The 21668-nt window shown below is 50.2% G+C and overlaps 1 protein-coding gene across 1 annotated transcript; it reads left to right on the forward strand.

Annotated features, from left to right (window-relative positions):
* Positions 1 to 343: 343 nt before the first annotated feature.
* Positions 344 to 18469, forward strand: NIM1K (NIM1 serine/threonine protein kinase). Its single transcript, XM_055325024.1, has 3 exons — positions 344 to 640; positions 15339 to 15607; positions 17689 to 18469. The coding sequence occupies exons 1-3, from the start codon at positions 349 to 351 to the stop codon at positions 18436 to 18438; spliced, it is 1311 nt and encodes a 436-aa protein (XP_055180999.1). The 5' UTR covers positions 344 to 348; the 3' UTR covers positions 18439 to 18469.
* Positions 18470 to 21668: the final 3199 nt, after the last annotated feature.

The raw sequence follows: 21668 nt of genomic DNA on the forward strand, positions 1-21668 counted from the left end.
AAGGCTCCTGGAGGCCGATCAGGGAAGTGGTTACCGTCACTGGCTGTGTGCGTGCCTGGACCGTGAGAGCTGGGAAGTGCACCGTGAAGGCAAGTGTGAAATGTCCGGAGTGATGGGGGCAGCTCTTGGCTTGGCTGCGCAGGCCCTGCCGGCCTGTTGGCCTCTGCCCTCCTCCTGCTGAAGCCACCAGGGGGGCCCCCTGGCTCCGCGGGCCAGCTGTCCCGGTCCCGGGGCTCCCGCGGGCCCCAACTCCCGTCTCCCACCCCTGGGCCCTTTGCACTGCCCCGCACCCTGCCTGCCTTCCCATCGGTGCCTCTGGCCGGCCGGACATGTGAGCCAGTGTGGACGATGACTGCAGTGTACGCGAATGGAGGCGGCCTGGTGACCCCCCACTATGCCAGGTGGGACCGGCGGGAGAGCGTGGAGAGCGGCGGTCAGACGGAGTGCAGCAAGGAGGACGGCGAGGGGCAGCCCCGCCAGCTGACGCCCTTCGAGAAGCTGACGCAGGACATGTCCCAAGACGAGAAGGTGGTGAGAGAGATCACGCTGGGGAAACGGATTGGCTTCTACCGAATCCGAGGAGAAATTGGAAGTGGGAACTTCTCCCAGGTCAAGCTGGGGATTCACTCCCTGACCAAAGGTAGGCGCTGAGCTTCCAGGATCCCCTCCCCTGGCACTGGGACAAGGGGAAAGGGTTAGGAGGCCGGGGCCAGGGCAGTGGGTGAAGGAGGCCCCATGGGACGCCAGCGCTGTGCCACCCCCGTTCCATCGCGACCTCGGTTAGTGTTTGCGGGAACCGTGTGAGGTCAGTATTTTTACTTCCATTACCAGAGAGGGAACCTGAGATCCAAAGAAATTAAATATGGTTCCAGCAGTTCAGTCTCGAAAGATTTTCACTCTAAACGTTCTCTCCCGCTTACTGTGTGGATGAATTCACTCAACGTTGAAGGGGCCCTGTCCTCTCCAGTTAGGCCTTGGAGAAGTGGAGTGGAGTGTGGCTTGGTTCGAGGCAACTCATCTTCCAAGTCCTTATTTGTAACTTCTGTGTATGTGCATCTGTGTCTGTGTGTCTGTGTGTCTGTGTGTCTGTGTGTGTGCGTGTGCATGTGCATGTGTCAGTACTGATACACAGGAGACCTCCCAGGTCACTATTATCAGGGGATATAGCAGAGTTCAGGCTCCCCTCCTCATCCAAGGCTGCTCCTCCTGCTATATTTGGGGAAATGGCTCTTGATCTCAGGACTTCTCTGCTCCAGTCTACTCCGTACTACTACTTCTCACGGTTGCTTGACTCTTTGCTCTCTACCGGAGACCACACTGGCTTGGCTCCGGACGCTCTGGACCCCAGACCAGCAAAGCCCACCGCTCTGGCCTCAGGGAGGACCGATGCAGAGAGCCCAGCTGCCCTTTGCTGGCCCAGCCCAGTGAGGGCACTTCCCTGTGCCACCTGTAACTTAGCTGAAGCCTGGAGATTGTAAGAAGGGAGGCGTAAGGCAGGAAAAGACCACTTCCAACTTGGTATCATTTACCAACTTCCTAAGGCCCACAGACTCCTCCCTGTCCTGGCGAGTATATTTCTCACCTGTACTGACATTTCTTACCTGCTACCATATCTCAGTGCTGCTCTTTTCTTATATTAGAGTTGCCTTTTGTTTTCTTTTCTTCTCTAACCCTCAGGCCCAACCCAATATCTGGCCCCTACATAAAAAGCACCCACATATACATACACAGAGGCACTCATACTCCCAAGTCACTGGAGCCCCAAGTCTCCATCCATCTTACTCGGAGACCAAGTGTCCAGGTGGGTCCACATACTCACATCTCAGCCACTCACTGTACTTAGCCCACTACATGCCAGTACTTCTGCGAGCCTCCGCACCCCCACTCACACAATGCGGCCAGTGACAAGTGCTGACTTTACCCACAAAAGTAGATCGAGTGCTGTGACCTGAATCTAATTGGGACACGTGTTGCCTTTTGGTGGTGCCAGAGCAAGAATGAAAGACAAAGGTGTAAGACACAGGGAGAGGAAGGATCAGAAACTGAGATAGAAGACATGATTAGGGAGAAAGAGGACAAGGTGGGGAAAGACAAACCCAAGAGAGGTGCTCAGAAACGAGAGCATGTCCAGCGCAGCAGAGAGCACACGAGGCCAGAGTCCAACCAAAAGGCCAATGTTGAGCTGTTTCCTGAGTGTGGGTTCAGGTGTTAGATTCCAGGGGTGAGGAGGCAGCGTGCGTGGGGCAGTGGAGAGAACAGGCACTTTGGGATCGGGCACATTTGCTTCAGGTCCTGGATCAGTGGCACTTCTTTGGTCCCTAGTTGCCTCAGCCATAAAATAGAGATGATTCTTCTCTTAGAATTGTTGGAAAATCAGGGATCCCTGGGTGGTGCAGCGGTTTGGCGCCTGCCTTTGGCCCAGGGCGCGATCCTGGAGACCCGGGATCGGGTCCCACATCGGGCTCCCGGTGCATGGAGCCTGCTTCTCCCTCTGCCTGTGTCTCTGACTCTCTCTCTCTCTCTCTCAATCTGTGACTATCATAAATAAATAAAAAGTAAAAAAAAAAAAAAGAATTGTTGGAAAATCAGAATTAACATACACAAAGTACATGGCACACAGTAGCCATCATTGGTACAACTTGTTTTGTTTTTTACTTAAATAAATTTACTTGAAAAGGAAATGTAGGGCACCTGGGTGGCTCAGTCGGTTAAGCATCTGCCTTCAACTCAGGTCATGATCCCAGGGTGCTTGGATTGAGCCCCATGTGGGGCCCCCTGCCTGGCAGGGAGCCTGCTTCTCCTTCTCCCTCGCTTGTGCTCTCTCACTCTCTCTCAAATAAATAAATTATATCTTTTTTTTTTTTAAAGAATAGTCTTTAGAAAAAAAAGGAAATGTATTATTTAAATAATGAAAACTAGTGTCACTTGCTATGAATAGAAGGTAATGGTAAAAACATAATGGAAACTTAATTTTTAATTATTTTTTATATAAATTTTTATATAAATTGTTGTGCGTATGGTGAGAACTTTTCAAATTTACTCACTTAGCAACTTTCAAAAAGTTCTCAAGGAAAATTGCCAAGTAATAGAGAGTAAAACACTCCAACAACCAGTCTGAGACTTTCTCTTTGCCTTACTTGGGAGAATTAAAGAATAACTCAAACGGGAATGATTATTCCTAGGCTGTGATTCAGTGCTATTTAAGGCAGTTTCTCTGCAGGAAAATCAGTCGGCGCCCCATGAATGGTGCAGGCTCCACTTTGGGAAACACCGACTTCATCCAGCCCTCCCAATTTCGGGAGGCATCACGGCTTCATGGGGCAGCCCGCGGTCTCGGGCCTTCTCCGGCCTTCTCCGGCCCACTGGCTCGGTGAGAGCTGTTCTCTAAGTAGCAGACGGTCATGCGATAAATACTGTGGGAAGACACTAGCTCTGGAATCCGTGAGACCTGGGGGGAATTCCTAGTCTTTCCAACTCTAGCTGTGTGACCCTGAACAAGTTACTTTATCATTCTGTGCCTCAATTTCTTCATGAATAAAATTTAAAAAGATATCAAATGTCTACCGTGTGCCTAGACAGAGCACACAGTAAGTATTCATTCAATGCTCCTCTAGCCTGATGTCAAAGAAGTCTGGGTTCTTTGGGCCTCCTGAGTCACACAGCATTGGGTTCACTGAACAGAAGCTTACTCAAATGAGCTCACGCGGAAAGGGGTGAATCATGGGCAGGGGAGCCCTGGGCACCCACAGCAGGGAAGCAAGTGAGTTTCGAGATATGACCCTCTCCATCTCCTCTTTTTATCTGGGGCCTCACGGTTTCTCATTTCTACTTCGCTTGATGAAAGTGTTCCCTCTTCATACTTCTTTCCGCAGAGTGGCTTCCTCTGCAAAGTTATCAGAGGACTCACAGCGAAGAATGGTGGTTGCCAGTCCCCCATCTCTATGGTCTCCCAGCATTGTTACCCCTCTCTGTCCCCAGTGTCATTCTGCACCAGCTCACATTTTAAAGAGAGAGAATGTGATTGCTCCCTAGCCAACCGAGGACAGGCCACCGCGGAGCTCAAGGGCACCCCCAAGCCAAGTCAGCTGCGGCCTCTAGGGTCTCGCATCCCACAAACTTGTCAGCAGAGCCTGAGGTCCTAACTAGTGTCTCTGAGAGGGGAGGATAGAGAACACAGCAAATCGACGGACACATCTGCCCTCGAGATAATAACCAGCAGAGTAGAGAAATCAGCTCAAGCCAGAAGCAAGAAAGTGAGTCTGGAGTCAGGCTGTGCAGTGAGGAGGGAGGAGAAAGACGACTCACCCATGACTTTGATTCATGTGATTTCCTTCTCGAATGTCACAGGCTTCTCATCTCCCGTATGGCAAAATTAACTGATTCCAGTTCCCTGAGTTCCAGAGAACATGCTATTTGTCTGCTGTGCCAGTTGGGTGCCTCAGTGGCCTCAGTAACATGCTCTCCTCACTGCCAACCTGCTGCAGTGTAGCCCTGCTGTCAAAGGTTCGGTGTCACCCTCTGGCTGTGGGACATATGTACACAAGAGGGAGGAAGGCCCAAAGCACAGGCAGTGGGAAAGTCAGTTCAACCAGCAAGGTTAAGCAACAGAAAATGTTAATGGCAGGTCACTGAGCAACCTAAAAGTGAATCCTAGACCTCACTTGTAGGCCCATCCCATAGTGGCCCGATCCTAGAGCCTCACCCCACCTCTCTTCTGTGGTTCTGCCCTCAGTGAGCCCCCTAGTTAGGAGGGAGCAGGAAGGTGACAATGAAGGCAGCTGAAAAAAGGGGTGGAATGGGGGAGCAGGGAGCCTAGATGCCAACAGGTGTGAGGGCTCAGGAAAGAAAAGGGTGGCTCGGGTACGAAGAAGTAGAATCTCTTGGGGACTAGAGGACTTGGCCACCCTAAGCTAAATGGAATGGAAAGTTAGATGCCACATACTCTTTACCTCTGAAAGAGGAGATTCATCAGTGGGTGGCTTAGAAAGCCACGCTGGGCATTCCAAACAGTTGTCCCACTGTCCGGCCATATCAGATTGTGTAACATGGATGGCAATTGTATAAATGTGGTTCCTGTACAAAAGCCAAATGGCCCAGAATTGTCATCAGGTTTTCTAGGAAATGTGGACTATCTAGATGAGACAATGGAGGGATTCCCAGGAAAGCAGAGGATTTTGGTGCCAGGAGCAGCAATTAGGACGTAGTTTTAAAAGGGCACCAGCTGTTATGGATGCATCTCTAGAAAGAAGACTCCAGGAGAGGCCCCTGTTGGCTAGAGTTTATTTTTATAGCTAACAGCTCAGATTCCCCTGGGCCTTGCAAGCTGATAGGACAGCTATGAGTCCCTTTTAAACTGATTAGAAATTTCACAAAAGACATGATGCATTCAGCTTCTGAATATTTTATGTTCCAGCTGCTTTCACAAACAAAAGTAAATGTGGCCACGAGGTGCCCGTTCCTTCCTCTGTTGCTGCCCTCCCTGACCTGTTCTTCCCTGGTCTTCCTGTCACCCTAGTCTCACATTTCTAGAGCCTTTCTTTTTTCCCAATTTATTTATGCATCAGTTCATCATGTCCCCCCGCCCACCCCACACACCTTCCTTTTTTAAAAAATATAATTACCTCTCCTGTGCCCACATTTTGTTCTGGGCCTTAAAGAGATGAATGTGATACAGCTCCAACCTGTTAGGAACTGGTGGTAGGTAGTGGAGACAGGATGCGATTGGTAAGTGTTGCTGCAGAGTAAGGCCAAAGGGTGTGCCGTGCTGTGCCTGAGGGCAGCAGGAGAGGGTCATGTAGCAGGATGGCCTGGTGGAAGGTCCTGAGATAAATGAAGTGCATGGAAGTATGAGCCAGTGAGGGGAGTATTTGGAGATTCAAAAGGAACCAAACCATGGGGACCAGAGGGTGATGTAAGCAGGGCCTAGATCATGAAGAGTCTTCTTGCACCTTTGGGGTTTGTCATTTAGGTATTGGGGAGTCACTGAGGAACTTTTAGCAGGCAATTAATACAAGTGATTAATATGATCAGCGTTCAGTGAGGAAAGCAAATTGAAGTTGAGGAGTGGCAAAAGTCAGAGAAGCCAGAAAAAATGTTAGTCTCAGGTCCAGATGAATGATGATATCCATCTCAACTAAAGAAGTGACAGAGGGTCACCTGGGTGGGTCAGGTTGTTAAGCATCAAACTCTTGATTTCAGCACAGGTCATGATCTCAGGGTTGTGAGATGAAGCCCCGCATCAGGCTCCTTGTTCAGCTGGGAGTCTGCTTGAGATTCTCTCCCTCTTCCTCTGGCCCTCACCCTGCTCTTGCTCTCTCAAATAAATAAGTCTTTAAAAAAAATATGTCCACCACCCAAAAACAATTACAAAAAAAGAGAGAAGGGACAGAAAGGATGAAGTGAAGGGAGTGCATTTCAGAAATATTTCAGAATATCGGAAAACCCTATGGTGAGTTGCATGGGAGAGAGCAGGAAGGGAGAAGAGATATTGAAAGTGACTCCCAGGTTTCCAGCTTTAATGACACAGCAGTGAATAGTGCTAATGGAGAAGAAAGGGACTTGAGAGTAAGATTTGGAAGCACTGACTTGGAGGAACATGAAGGTCATGGAGTCCAACAGCCACCTTGGAGCCCAAGAGAAAATATGGATGGGAAATCAAGATTTGGGGCTTAACAAATCCAGATATGGTGAAAATCTTGGGTGTTCTGGTTACAGGCTCTCTGGTGTAATTAAAGCATCTTGATCCTTAGAGTTTCCCCACATGGCTTATAAATAATGACTACCCTACAAATATTTGGTGAATTAAGTTAGTATAAAATTTCTCATGAAAACCCAGTAGTGGCAGGGAAGAGATTTTTGAAGGAGCAAAGCATGGTATACTCTCTGGTGGGTTCTCTGCTGTCACCTCCCGGCAGACACACCTGAGGACTAAGTCTTGAGTAAAGCTTCAGAGGGAAGGCCTGTAGCCTTTATAGATGCAACACCTCCTCCTGAACACATTCACTAAAATAACAATTAAAGCTTGTTTTTTTTTTATTTTAAAAATGGTTATTTAGTGGCTTTGGTGAATCCATATTAAGTTCTAAATAAGTCTAATATTAGAAATACAACCAAAAAATGCTCTTTGTGATGTTATTTATAGTGCAAAGGACTATAGTGTGATCCAATGATGTAAGAATGGTCAGGTAAATGAAAGCATACACACTGTATGGAAGGTTACACAGCCATTAAAAATCAGGATTATCCCCCATGTTCATAGCAGCAATGTCCACAATAGCCAAACTGTGGAAGGAGCCAAGATGTCCTTTGACAGATGAGTAGATAAAGAAGATGTCATATATATATATATGTGTATACACACACACACACACACACACACACACACACACAATGGAATATTACTCAGCCATCAGAAAGGATGAATACTTACCATTTATATGGACTTGGGAACCGGAGGGTATGATACTGAGTGAAATAAGTCAATTGGAGAAAGAAATCATCATATGATTTCACTCATGTGGAATATAAAAAATTGTGAAAGGGACCATAAGGGAAGGAGAGGAAACTGAATGGGGAAAATCAGAGAGGAAGACAAACCAGGAGAGACTTCTGACTCTGGAAAACAAACTGAGGGTTGCTGAAAGGCAGGTAGGTGGGGGGAATGGGGTAACTGGGTGACGAGCATTAAGGAGGGCACGTGAGTGATGAGCACTGGGTGAGCACTTGGTGTTATACTACATGTACGCCAACTGAAACTAAATTTTATTTATTTATTTATTTATTTATTTTAATTTAAGATTTTATTTATTCATAGAGACACCACACACACACACACACACAGAGAGAGAGAGGCAGAGACACAGGCAGAGGGAGAAGCAGGCTTCATGCAGGGGCCCTGATGTGGGACTCGATCCCGGGACTCCAGGATCACACCTCAGGCTGCAGGCGGTGCTAAACCACTGTGCCACCCGGGCTGCCCTGAAACTAAAGTTTTAAAAAAAATCAGGATCACAAAGAGTCTATGGTAACATGGAAGGTGCATGGAACAAAAGAGTAAATGAAAAAGCCCACTGCCAAACTGAGTTTCCTCTGCAATGATAATAGTCACCCTGGGTCCTGTGGGGTTGGCAACTACATTCATTCAACAAATATTTGTTGAGTACCTACTGGGTCCTCTTCTAGGGACTGAGGATACAGCAATGAGCAAAGTAGACAACAATCTCTGTCCCATGGAGCTGATATCCTAGTGGGGAGAGACCGATAAAAATAAGTCAGGCAAGTATTCACTGCTTTACATAGTGATGGGTGGTAAGAAGGAAATCGAGCAAGGGGCATAGGGAACAGTGAGGGCCATGTTTTAGAGAAGTTGGCCAGGACATCTTTCCTGGAGGGTGATCGCTGACCTGAAAGAAATAAAGCCATTGGCCGCAGATGTGGGGGAGAGGTGGCCGAGCAGAGGGGACGGCCAGGCTAGGGAGGGAGTGAGCCGGTATTGGCCCTGGAATGGCCAGGGCGGTGAGGCCAGGGGCAGCAGCCACCAGATAGTGTGCGGTCATCATATCACAGGAGGGACTCTGGCTTTTCCTCTGAGTGAAACTAGAGCCCTTTGAGGGAGCAGAGAAGTGACATGATCTGGCTTATGCTTTAATAGGATCACCCTGGCTGGTCTGTTGAAAATAGACTGCGAGGGGTCAAAGGCAGAAAAAGAGAGATCAGTTAGGAGCCTACTGCAGTTATCCAGGCAGGAGATAATGGTGGCTTGGAGCAGGAAGGCAGCTGAGGTGAGGTGCTCGGAAGTGGCTGGATTCTGGCTGTATCTAGAAGGTAGGGATAACGGGATCTGCTGACAGATTCCAAGTGGAATGTAAAAGAAGATTCAAATACTCAAAGATTTTTGGTCTGGACAAGTGTAAGAATAGAGTTTCCATTTACTGAAATTGGGAAGACTGGAGGAAGAGCAGGTTTGGGGAGGCGGAGATCAGGAGCACAGTATTGAACGTGTTATGTTGTGCATACTTGTTACACATCTGTTACACGTCCGTGGCAGATGCCAGAGGTGCCTCACCCACATCTCCCAGCACCTTACCACCTCGGGGCATGCAAGCCTGACCTCCCCATGCCAGGTTCTCCGTCTCCTTGCCTCTGGGCTTTCTCTGGCTGCTGGAGCCTGCTCTTCCCGCATGCGTGGGAGGCCAGAAATAGAGGGAATTGACATCCCCCAGAGCAGCCAACCACCAATCACTGGCAGTAGTTGATGTATAAATACCCCAGGCTCCTGTGATATTTAGGCAGAGTAACACTTAGCAGGACTGACTGGTAACTTGCTTGGTAACACTATTTATTGGCCGTCTTTCCCATCACTGTTCCTTATTCTTGTGCCTGTATTTCCTAGGTTACCTCTTTCATAAACTACTTACACCTAAATCCCTGCCTCAGGTTCTGCTTCACGTGGAACCCAAACTAACAACTAAGTGGCGAGGTCATGTAGGCGGACATGCTTATGCATCTGGAATCACTGAGGAAATGATTGTAGGGAAGGAGTCCAAGGACTATGCCTTTAGGTAGCCAACATCCAGAGGCTACGGAGATGAGAAGGACACAGCCTTGGAAGTAGAAGAAGCAGGAGAAAAGACAGATACCGTGGGATTCACTTATATGTGGAATCTAAAAGACAGATTCTTAAATACAGAGAACACAGGGTGCCTGGGTGGCTCAGTCAGTTGAGCATCCAACTCTTGATTTTGGTTCAGGTCATGATCGAACCCTGTGTTGGGCTCTGTGCTTAGTGGGGAGTCTGCTTGAGATTCTCTTTCTCTCCTTCTGTTCCTCCCCCTGCCCAAATAAATAAATCTTTAAAAATAGATAAATATAGAAAACAAACTGATAGTTGCCAGAGGCGAGGAGGGTGGGGGAATGGGCAAAATAGGCAAAGGGAATTAAGAAATATAAACTTCCGGGATCCCTGGGTGGCGCAGCGGTTTGGCGCCTGCCTTTGACCCAGGGCGCGATCCTGGAGACCCGGGATCGAATCCCACGTCAGGCTCCCGGTGCATGGAGCCTGCTTCTCCCTCTGCCTATGTCTCTGCCTCTCTCTTTCTCTGTGTGACTATCATAAATAAATAAAAATTAAAAAAAAAAAAGAAATAGAAACTTCCAGTTATAAGTCACAGAGACGAAAAGCGCAGCATAGGCATATAGTCAATAATACTGTAATAATGTTGTACGGCGACTACTTACCGAGGTGAGCATTAAGTAACGTGTGGAACCTGAATCACTATGTGGTCTTCCTGAAAATAACATAACATCATACTCAACTATGCTTCGGTAATAAAAAAAATAAAAATAAATAATTAAAAAAAAAAAAAACAGGGACACCTGGGTGGCTCAGGTTGTGATCCCAGGGTCCTGGGATCGAGTCCCACATCAGGCTCCCTTTGAGAGGCTTCTCCCTCTGCTTATGTCTCTGCCTCTTTCTCTCTCTGTGTCTCTCATGAATAAATAATAAAATCCTAAATAATAATAACCAAAGAGAGATAGGAAAAATGCCAGGAGTGTGTGTTGCCCTGGAAACCAAGTGACAAAGGTGTTTCAAGGAGGAGGAATAAAGCCTAAGAAATGACCATCAATTTTAGCAACTTGGGGGTCATGAGTAACACTGAGTGGTCTCCAGAGTAGGGTGCACATTCCCTAAGAATTGCGCAAGATGATTCACTGATGAGGGAAGGCAATGTTAGAATTTCCATTTATATTTATTTGTCCTATCTTTTTCATTTCTATGATTATATGTATTTAAAATGTCTGTATTAGTAGTACATGTATTTAATTTGTAAATGTATTAAAAGTAGTGCTCAAAAATATTTATTGATAAAGCCAATCAAAAAGTTTTTTTTTGTTTAAAGATTTTATTTATTCATGACAGACAGACAGAGAGAGGTAGAGATGCAGGCAGAGGGAGAAGCAGGGTCCATGCAGGGAGCCTGATGTGGGACTCGATCCCGGGACACCAGGATCACACCCTGGGCCAAAGGCAGGCGCTAAACTGCTGAGCCACTGGGGCTGTCCCTCAAAAGGTATTTAGACCAATACCCTAAAGTATCAAGGTCTTTCCTGCTTCAAGACCTTCTCTCCTACACATCCCGACCATTAGAACCTCCCCTCTACTTTCCTCTAACAGTCAGATTTCAGGGAGAGCCTTACAAGTCTTCCCTGACCCCCAGACTAGGGGCCCACCCCCTTACTTTATGCCTGCATTGCCTCCCACACCCTTAACCTGTAAGCCAGAGACCTTCCACCTTCCTCTCCAGATCCACTCTCCACCCCTCATTCTGCTCTCTGCCCCAGGCTACAACCAGTCTCCTTAGTTCTTTGGGTTCCGGTTGGCTTTGGTCTTGCAGAGGATCAGAGGAAGGAGCAGAAGGACCTGCTATCTGTTCTCCCAGCTTCTCGCTGTAAGGTTGGCTCAGCCTGGCTATGTGTCTGGAAGGAAGGTCTCAGCTCCTCTCACGGCAAATTTCTCTACACAATATTCTGTGTTCTAAGGTCTCTTTTCTTCCCTTGCCCCTTTGCTCCCATAGACATGTTTTGCTTGGTCCGATCTAGGTTTAAAATTTTGAATTTGTTGCTGACACTTAGTGATTGGAACATTTGCATAAATTCAGATGTCTGGCTTCTCTTGAAAAAATCAGATTTGACAACACCGGAGTTGTTTGCCCTAGGGCATGCACTCCTCAGACTCCATAGTCCCCACTACTCCCTATTGCCTTGCAGTAAGCTTGCTGCCCTCAGACTCTTCACTAGATTTGGAGAAAGGGGAGGGTTACTTTCAAATGTGTCTACACTTTCTCTCTCTCTGCCAGCACCAAGAGGGTCCTCAATCTGGGATTGCCATAGTCCCCTCCTTACCCACCCACCTGCTCGCAGGCCCATCCTTCTATCAATTTCTCACAGTGCAGCCAGAGTACTCACTCTGGCACAGAAATCAGAGATCACACTCTCCCTTAAAACCATCTTCCGCTGTCCTACAGATAAAGGCTGCATTTCTTAAAACAGTCTCCAAGGCCCTGGGTTTTCCGACCCTGCCTACAACCCCAGGCTGGTGTGGACCCACTCCCCTAAGTCTCTGTGTCAGCACAGTGGGCCCCTCTCAAGTCCGCAGACACACACCCACACGGTCCCTCGCCCAGGCCCAACGCTCATGCCGCTCCCACAGCCACATGCTGGGCCTCCCTCCTCCACCTCTTGTTCACAGTGTCCTTTCCCGGGGAGGCCTCTCTGTTCTATCTGTACTCCTCCTTCACAGTGCTACACTCGTCATCTGGGCTTTTTTCAAAGTCTTTGTCCCTCGCTGGACTGTAGGAACGGTGTCTTCTTCATTGCCTGGTGCGTAGTAGGTACTCGCTTATACTCACTGAACATTTGTTGAAAGAGTGGATGTGGAGACCTAGCTCTTCATGGAAGAGCAGTTCCTGCCACTCAGCAACAGTTCAGAATACTGGGCTTTTTTCTGTTTTTCATAAAGATTTTATTTATTCATTCATGAGAGACACAGAGAGAGAGGCAGAGATACAGGCAGAGGGAGAAGCAGGCTCCCTGTGGGGAACCCGATGTGGGACTCAATCCCAGGACCCTGGGATCATGACCTGAGCCAAAGGCAGATGCTCAACCACTAAGGCACCCAGATGCCCCAATACCAAGGCTTTTAAAAATGTTTCCTGTGATTACCCATTTATGTTACCATGCACGGCAACAATCTGATTGAATGCAGAGTGGAGGAAGCAGGTCGGGAGGAGTGAGACCCCAGAGTCCCCAGGGCACAGGGTTTAAGGAAGCTCATCCCCTCGCAGCCCCTCTCCTGCCTTTCTTGGGTCCAGGCCCTGGGAGGGCAGCCTTGCCAGGAACCACCCAAACAGAAGAAAAATGAAATAAGACAAGGACTATGCTCCAGCGAGGTCTGTGCTCCAGGGAGGTTTGTGACAGCAGCCTGACCGCACCACGACCTGGTTATCGGGGGCCTGCAATGTGGGCAACAGTGAACGGCAGAGGGGACATGCGTCCTCACGGAACCTCCCAGAACCTCCCAGAAGTCTGGGTCGGCTCGGGTGGGGGAACAGCAGCCAGCCCTCCCGCAGGCAGTCTGCTCCATTAAGGGATGGAGCTCTTTATTCTCACCCTTAAAAGAGCAGCTCACCTAGCAGGCTGCCCAGACCCGAAGTTTCTATTTCTGGTAAGCAGGTGGAGTGAATCTGCAGCCTGAAGCCTGCCGGGTAGAGGAGACAGGACCTGGGAGGCCAAATGCATCCGGGCTTGGCGGTGGTGACCCTGTCCCTGGGGCTCGCTGCCTGCAGAGGTCACACAAACCCCAAGGATTCCGCTCCCTTATGGCTTGGCTCCTCCTTCCCTAGTATCGCCTCCACCAGAGCAAGAGTGGTCACATCGGAGGCCAGTGGACCTTGCCCCTTTCCATTCCAGAAGCCCTAATGGGCTTACTTTATATACTGACAACGCTCTACTTGCAAGCAGCCCCATCTGTTTTCGTGCCCACACCCACGGTGCTAAAATTCTTCAAGGCAGTTGTTTGCAAGTGGGTCAAAGGGGCCCTGCAACCCTGGTTTCCCATTTACTTGCCTGGAAATTTCTTTTCTTACCTAATCGAAAGTCTGGTCCCAATTCGAGCCAAAAACTGAATTGTTTTACTTTGGAGTAGATTCATCATTTTCAGACATTAACCATTTTTATTACACAATTGCTGTCAATTGTGTAAATTAATTGCAGGAAAATTAGAGAATACAGATAAGTAAAAGTAACTTTTTTAAACCACCCATAATCTCCTTATTAATAAAATCACTATTCTAAATATTTTGGTGCAAAATTTGCCAGATTTTTTTGTATGCAAATGTATATTTGTATTTTTTTCTCACTTGCTCTACATTGAACATCTCTTCATTTCAAGAAATAAAGACCCACACCATTATTTTGATAGCTGTATGGTGTAGTGTCATAGAGATAGAGGAACCACACTTTGGTTAAATCCATCTCTCTTGCTGGATGCTGTTCCCAATAGCACAGAAATCTACATGTGTCAGATTATTTCTTTAAGATTAATTGCCAGGGGCACCTGGGTGGCTCAGTGGGTTGAGCATCTGCCTTTGGTTCAGATCTTGATCCAGGGGTCCTGGGATCAAGTCCCACATCGGGCTCCCTGCAGGGAGCCTGCTTCTCCCTCTGCCTGTGTCTCTGCCTCTCTGTGTGTTTCTCATGAATAAATAACTAAAATCTTAAAAAAAAAAAGTAAATAAAAAAGATTAATTGCCAAAGGTGAGGGGCGCCTGGGTGGCTCAGTCAGTTAGACATCTGCCTTCAGCTCAGACCCTGGGATCACGTCCCACACTGGGCTCCCTTCTCAGCCAGAGTCTGCTTCTCCCCTTGCCTCTCCTCTGGCTTGTGTTCTCTCTCGCTCTCTCAAATAAATAAATAAAATGTTTTTTAAAATGATAATTGCCAAAGGTGAAATGGCTGGGCCAAAACATGCAGCTATTTTTAGGGCTATCAATACATAATCGCAAACTACAGTCCAGAACAACCTGTACCAGAGAACCCTCACTCCCGGTGAGCATCACACGGCCTGGTCAGTCTGCTGGTGACTACCCGCCCCCCCCCCCGCCCCCCAAGTGCCACTGTGGCTTGTACTGTTGCATCATGTGCCTGGCACTGACAGAGTCAGACAAAATGTGGCCACACAGGAAGGGGCAGGAGGGGGCAACAGACAAGGAGTCAACATTTATGGGCCAGTGTGCTGAGACCACAGTACAGAGAATACACAGAACCCGGATGTCCTAGAGCAGGGAAGCAGGGACGAGCCAGGCAGAGGAAATGATCCAGGGGGAGGAAAGGTCCCAGGCTTGGGTGTTCAGTCTCTTTTCAGGGAACAACAAACAGTTGTGTAACGGATTAAAGCCATGCATGGGGTGGTGGGAACTGTGGGCCAGGGGTTATGAGGCAGAAGAGGTGGGTTAGGTCTGATCGGGAAGGGTTTTCTGGGCTAAGCAAAGAAGCTTTATCTTGATCCAGAAAACTGGGTAAAGATCATCAAACTGAATCTTCCTGGAAGGTAGGGGTGGGCACCAAAGTCTGTGCCTGGAAGACTCACACTGATCCAAGGGATGAGCACTGACAGCCACTCAAGAACGGCTGTCATCACCTCTGACGAGCTCTGTGAGCTTGGGAACAGCCATTTACCCTCTGTGTCTAGTGAAATAAAGGGGCCAGTTTGGGTCCCTCGCAGTTCTAAGCTTCTGTGCTCCTATGAACACTGGCATATCCTTTGACTTTTTCCCCCCCAGAAAAGGTGGCCATTAAGATCCTGGACAAGACCAAGTTAGACCAGAAAACCCAAAGGCTACTATCCCGCGAAATTTCCAGCATGGAAAAATTGCACCATCCCAACATCATCCGTCTGTACGAAGTCGTGGAGACCCTGTCCAAGCTCCACTTGGTGATGGAGTATGCAGGGGGCGGGGAGCTCTTCGGGAAAATTAGCACCGAAGGGAAGCTCTCAGAACCAGAAAGCAAGCTCATCTTCTCCCAGATTGTGTCTGCCGTGAAGCACATGGTGAGTGGGGGTGAGGAATAGAGTTTTGCTCCCACATCACCCACGGTGGGAGCATGGGCTCTGGTTCACCCCTGTCCGAGCATCCCAGAGACCTTTCGTCCTGCAGGGGCTGACGGGAGTCCCTTCTGGGAGAATCCGGAGTCTGAATTTGATCACACTCATAGCCTCTAAAGCAGTGCCCAGGGGTCTCCAGTGACATAGCGGCCCCCTGGCTTCTGGGGAAGTTGGCAGAGCTGCTCCCATAGCAGGAGCACCCTCACCAGTCCCCGGCTCTGGCCTTTCTCCGCACCCATCCTCCACAGCAGGAGAGCTGGCTCCTCGCAGCTTCTCGGCCCTGGCTACCTACCTGTGTGTGTAGGAAGCTCTCTCCCCTCTTACTATGTCTCATTCCAAATCCTTTCCACCCTTCACGACTCCACTCAGTCCTGTCTGTCTCTGGAACTTTCTTCAATCTCACATCAGCTCACACAGATCTTTCTCGCCATCGGTAGATCCCCCCCAGCTCTAGTTGCCTCGGCGCTCAGCAGATTAACACTTGCTTATGTCATTCTTACTTTAGTTCTCTGATTATTTCATTATGTAAATCTGGACTCCTAAAGCACCCCCCACCCCAGTTCCTTCAAGAACTGGTTTTCCTGTGCCTTCTCCACCATTGGCCATATTGCCACGAACACAGAGGGGCTGGACACATGGGCCTGGCCACCACCCTTATGGCTCCGCTAGTCTACAAGTCTGGGCTGTCCTCTTTACCCAGTACAGTCTCAGTCCAGTTGGCAGAAAAGAGGCACTTGCCTGGGGGTCTTTATGAGCTGAGAGGCTGTTTCTGGTTCATTCTCTGACTGAATGCTGTGGGGGCAAGGCTGGGGTCAGTGGCTTCCCAGACAAATTACTAGCAGGGAAGTTAGTGACCTGGGGACCCAAGACAGGCATCAGGAGAGAGAAGGGGAGGGGGAGAAAGTGAGCAAGAGAGAAGAGCGCAACTGTAACGGCAGTGGGGCAGTGGGTGTTTCGGACGTGTGGTGCCAAGCATTGCCATTTAAGTGGCCCTATGCTGCCGCGAACTTTCCCAGGGCCAGGGAGTAAGCGACACTCACACTGAGCAAAGAGATGGGAAGAGTCTTCCTCACCCTCTGTAGGAAAAAAATCGGGTGGGAGAGCAGAAGAGAACCCAGGCTGAGTCCTCCGCTGCCCTCTGCCCCTGCCATTCCTCCCGGCTCTCTGGTCTCTGAGAAGAGGGCTGGTGAATCACGGATGTAGGCCCGGATTCCCGAGCGTGCTTACTGTGCGCAGGGCCTTGCTGGGCCCTGCAGATACAGCATCGAACACCGTTCTCACGGCAGTCTCGTGAGATGGCTCTCGATCTCTCATTTTACCAAGAAAGAAAACACATTGCACAACTGGTATCGTTGAACCTAAAATTAACCAAGCCGTCAGCCCCCCAAGCCTGGATTCTTACCCCAAGAAGCCCAGCGAAGTAACATTAAACCATCTCTTGGGACTAAGGAGGTTAGGGGTCCCAAGATGGTCTGTCTGGATCCATCCTGATCGTGAGAGTGGGGATGGGACATGCTCTAGAACCTTACCAAATATAGCCTCCTAACTTCTACTGAATTCTGCAAAGATAAAGGGCACCCCCCCAACACACACACACACACACACACACCCAAAGGAGCATGGTTGAAAAGTTGGGGGAGGCCTCTAAACCTTCTTGGGGATGGTCCTTGCCAAGAGATTGCTCAGCCAGAAAAACCCATATATGGCCTCAAACATGAAGGTTACTGTTTGAGAACATTCAGTTTCGAAAGATCCAAGTCTCATGTGGGTGGGACAAACTCCAGCTGTTGCCCCACAGAAGAACAGAACCTTTGGTCTCTTTGGGGGGGTGTGGCTGTTATATGTGTGCTAAGGGTTTGAGGACAGGGCAGCTCTGGAGGCCTGCGGATGTGACTTAGGTTGACATCCATTGAACTCCTGCTACTACCCCATCATCACCTCCCTGTTTCAGAGCAACCCACGCATTTGTCTTTCCGTTAGTGTCATACCTTCAAAGTGATGACTTTTCCCTACGTCTCCTCCCGCAGCACGAGAACCAAATTATTCACAGAGACCTGAAGGCAGAAAACGTATTTTATACCAGTAATACTTGCGTGAAGGTGGGTGATTTTGGATTCAGCACAGTAAGCAAAAAAGGCGAAATGCTCAACACTTTCTGTGGGTCGCCTCCCTACGCTGCGCCAGAGCTTTTCCGAGACGAGCATTACGTCGGCGTTTACGTGGACATCTGGGCCTTGGGGGTGCTTCTGTACTTCATGGTGACTGGCACCATGCCCTTTCGGGCGGAGACCGTGGCCAAGCTGAAGAGGAGCATCCTGGAGGGCACGTTCAGCGTGCCTCCGCACGTGTCAGGGCCCTGCCTCCGCCTCATCCGGGGCGTCCTCCAGCCGGTACCCACCGACCGGCACGGCATCGACTCCATCATGAGCAACGAGTGGATGCAAGGGGTGCCGTACCCCACCCCTTTGGAGCCTTTCCAGCTGGATCCCAAACATTTGTCCGAAACCAGCACCCTCAAAGACGAAGAAAATGAGGTCAAGAGCACTTTGGAACACTTGGGTATCACAGAAGCGCACATCCGGAACAACCAGGCCAGAGATGCCCGGAGCTCCATCACAGGAGTCTATCGGATCATTTTACATCGAGTCCAAAGGAGAAAGGCTTTGGAAAGTGTCCCGATAATGATACTCCCGGACCCTAAGGAAAGGGACCTAAAGAAAGGGTCCCGGGTCTACAGAGGCCTAAGACAGACGTCTAAATTCTGTTCAATTTTATAAATTGCATTAAACTGCTGGTAATTCACCAAGAGCATTGTTGCTGCTTTTAATTTTTTTTTTCATGGACAACTTGGGTTGAGACACTTTTGTAATTTTTAAATAAATTATAAACTGAAGATATGCATTCCCCCCCCAAAAAAAATTTTGTCTGGATTTGCTGTCTTATTCACCAACTCTAGCGTTCATTCATTTATTTAGTCAAGGACTATTTATCCAGCACCTGCCGTGGGCCAGGAAGTGTTCAAGGTGCCAAGGAAAGAGCGAAGCGTGAGAGAGGCCGGACCCTTGCGCTCCTGTGCAGGGGATTCTAGGGCTGGACAAAGGCACTGGTGAAAAAAAACGTTTTTTAAGGAAAACCATCAGATAGTGAGGGATGCTCTACGGAGCATGCAAATCGGGGATGTGAGAGTAGAGGCTTGCTCCTTTGTGTGGAACCAGTAGGGAAGGTCCCTCTGAGTAGATGACGATCCGTGACCCTGGGGAGCCGGCCAGAGGCACAGCAGGCAGCGAGGGGTTCAAGGCGGCTTCCTCCCCGCGCAGGGCACAGGCTCCAGGCCGAGGAGTTTCTCTGGGGAATGATCCTGGGGAGGAGTGAGGCTCCGGGCAGAGAAGCAGGGTGCTGGGCCCTCGGCCTCGCGTGGTGCCTGAGGAGCCCCGTGAGCGCGTCAGGTGCTTGCCCGGGTGCAAAAGGGGAAGCCAAGGGGAAGCTGGCCAAGAGCGCCCGGCCCGGGGCCACCCGCCTGCGGTGCCCTGCGCTGCGCTGAGTACGACCCGGCCACCCCGGCACCGGCGCTGGTTGGGAAGGAGGGGTGCAGACTATGCGGCGGGAGGGGCAGGGGCGCCCCTGATGCTCCCCAGCCTCCCTGGGGGGAAGGGCACCCAGCCCTGGCACTGGGCTGCAGGACAAGGTGCAGACCCGCACCCCACGGTCACGGCCTCGGGGGCTGGAGGAGCGTGTGGCCCAAGGGATCCGAGGGGACACAGAGGGGCTGTGGGACACGCTCCACCCCAGGCTCCCCGCAGCTCAGCCCCCCCCCCATTACATGCAAACTGCTGGGGCCCCTGGGAAGGACCTCACGGGGTCGGATGGGTCGGCAGGTTACAGTGTGGCCCCCATTCCGGCGCATCAGGATCCCCTGGAAGGCTTGTTCAGGCTGCCCGGAGGACCGCCGCCGCCCCCAGGCTTCTGATTCAGCACCTCTGGAGTGGGGCCCCAAGAATTCGCCAAGAGTTCCTGGGCCGTGCTGCCGCTGCGACTGCCACAGAGGGACCCAGAGCCACAGGCCGCCGCAGCTGGTGGGGCTCAGCATCTCAGCTGGGCCGGAGCGAAGTAGCATCCTGATCAGCAAACATTGGAGGCCCTGGGGCTGGCTCAGTTGGTGGAGCAAGGGACTCTTGATCCCGGGGTTGTGAGTTCGAGCCCCACGTTTGGTGTAAAGATTACTTAAAAAAAAAAAAAGGTAAAACAACCTTAGGTGCACCTTGGTGGCTCAGTCTGTTAAGTGTCCACCTTGGGCTCGAGTCATGATCCCAGGGTCCCGGGATTGAGCCCCACATGGACTCCCTGCTCAGTGGGGAGCCTGCTTCTCTCTCTGCCTGCCCCTCCCTGCTTGTGCTCTCTGTCAAATAAATTAATTTTTTTAAAACACACCTTAAAAAGCAAAAGATTTGAGCCCTTATTTGTCTTGCTACAATCTCTGTTCACTGGTATCATGAGACCCCAAAATTACACTCCAGTGAATCTCTTGGGTTCCAGACCTACTCCTCTATCTCCTCATGATAATCACGCCCAACAGTCTCCACAGGTATAACAGCTCCTTTCTTTGCCTGATTGGCCACTGGCACAGGGACCTCAGAGTGACCGTGTGATAGTCACGGATTCCAGTTCACTGGACCCTTACTGGAGCCCCTGCTGGAAGTTTCCCCCTGCCCTCTGGAAACCCAGACCTCCAATCTACTGACCCTGGGCCTAGGAAAGAGAGGTACTAATTCTTCAAGTGGGTCCCTGACTGTGCTGACGAGAAAAGGTTATTTGCTTTCTACCTGTTGGCACCCAGGCCTACGTTGTGTGTGTGTGTTTTTTTTAAGATTTTATTTTTAAGTAATCTCTCTGCCCAATGTGGGGCTTGAACTTGGGACCCTGAGATCAAGATCGCAGGCTCCACCAACTGAGCCAGCTGGGCGCCCCCAGACCTGTGTATTTTAATAACAGGGGACAACATCCATCAGCCTTGGAAGACTGTCAGGACACGACCTCAGGCCTACAGCTAGGGTCCTGTAGCGCCGGTGCCTTAGCTGACCCACTCCGCTGTCCTGCTCATGCTGCCTGCATCTCGTGTCGAGGCGTATAGTAAGATGAGTAGATGCCATGGTCAGGGGCCCATCGCCTTTTCCAAAAAAGTCTCCGAGGCAGTGTTATGAGAGATACCCCGAAAAGAGATGAGCTGCTCTCCGTGTCCTAGCACGATGGTGTTCAAGGATACGTTGCAGTCAGGACAAGCAGACCCATGTCCCGAGTAGGTGGCCATCCAGTAAGGTGAGTCGCTGTGGTGCCCATCTGAAGTTAAACCCCGTGGATCTGATGATGCCCAGCTCACCAGGAGACAGCTCCAGGGGCTTCGTCTCCTACTGCCCCATGATCAGGTGCTGCAGCTCGCAAGGGCCCGGCGCACACCAGCACCTGGAGGAGTCCCTTGTGGAGAGCATGGCCCCTCCAGGCCCCTCCAGGCCCCTCCAGGCTCGGCTGTGACCTTGTCCCGGGACGGCCAGAGATGCCACACGGTGTTCCTCTCTGCCGTGTTTACGGCCACGGTGCCAGTGCCGTTTGCACCAAAGCCTGAACTGGATCTTTCGGTGTGTTTGTGGGATCCACTTGAGCCTGGCAGCCATGACCACTGGGTGCAAGAATGTGCTAAGCACCATGTATGTACCTCCAGGACCCAGACAGACCTAAGCCCTGGGCCTGACTTCGCACCAATGGATCTGAGACCCAACGATCTATCCTTTGCCGCGGAAGGAATGTGTAGCCATGCCCCCAGGCCACTGGCCCTCTAATCCTTCATCCGTGTGGCAGGCCCCCGATTCTTCCTGGAGTCTGTCACCCACACTCCGGCACACATGGGTCTTGCGAGGCCATGTGAGTTCTTGCCACTCTGATGCTACACCCCCCTGGCACACTGTCGCAGCTCTAGGCTAGACGTCCTGCAGGCTGGCAAGGTAATCAGGTCCTG

This window comes from Nyctereutes procyonoides, unplaced genomic scaffold, assembly GCF_905146905.1.
Source record: "Nyctereutes procyonoides isolate TBG_1078 unplaced genomic scaffold, NYPRO_anot_genome, whole genome shotgun sequence".
Lineage (NCBI taxonomy): Eukaryota > Metazoa > Chordata > Mammalia > Carnivora > Canidae > Nyctereutes > Nyctereutes procyonoides.

Bases quoted from the DNA above. Each gene is read 5' to 3' on its own strand.
- NIM1K (XM_055325024.1), top strand. From the start codon at position 349: ATGACTGCAGTGTACGCGAATGGAGGCGGCCTGGTGACCCCCCACTAT. The intron at 641-15,338 runs GTAGGCGCTGAG...TTTCCCCCCCAG, and splicing joins GATTCACTCCCTGACCAAAG to AAAAGGTGGCCATTAAGATC. The intron at 15,608-17,688 runs GTGAGTGGGGGT...CTCCTCCCGCAG, and splicing joins TGTCTGCCGTGAAGCACATG to CACGAGAACCAAATTATTCA.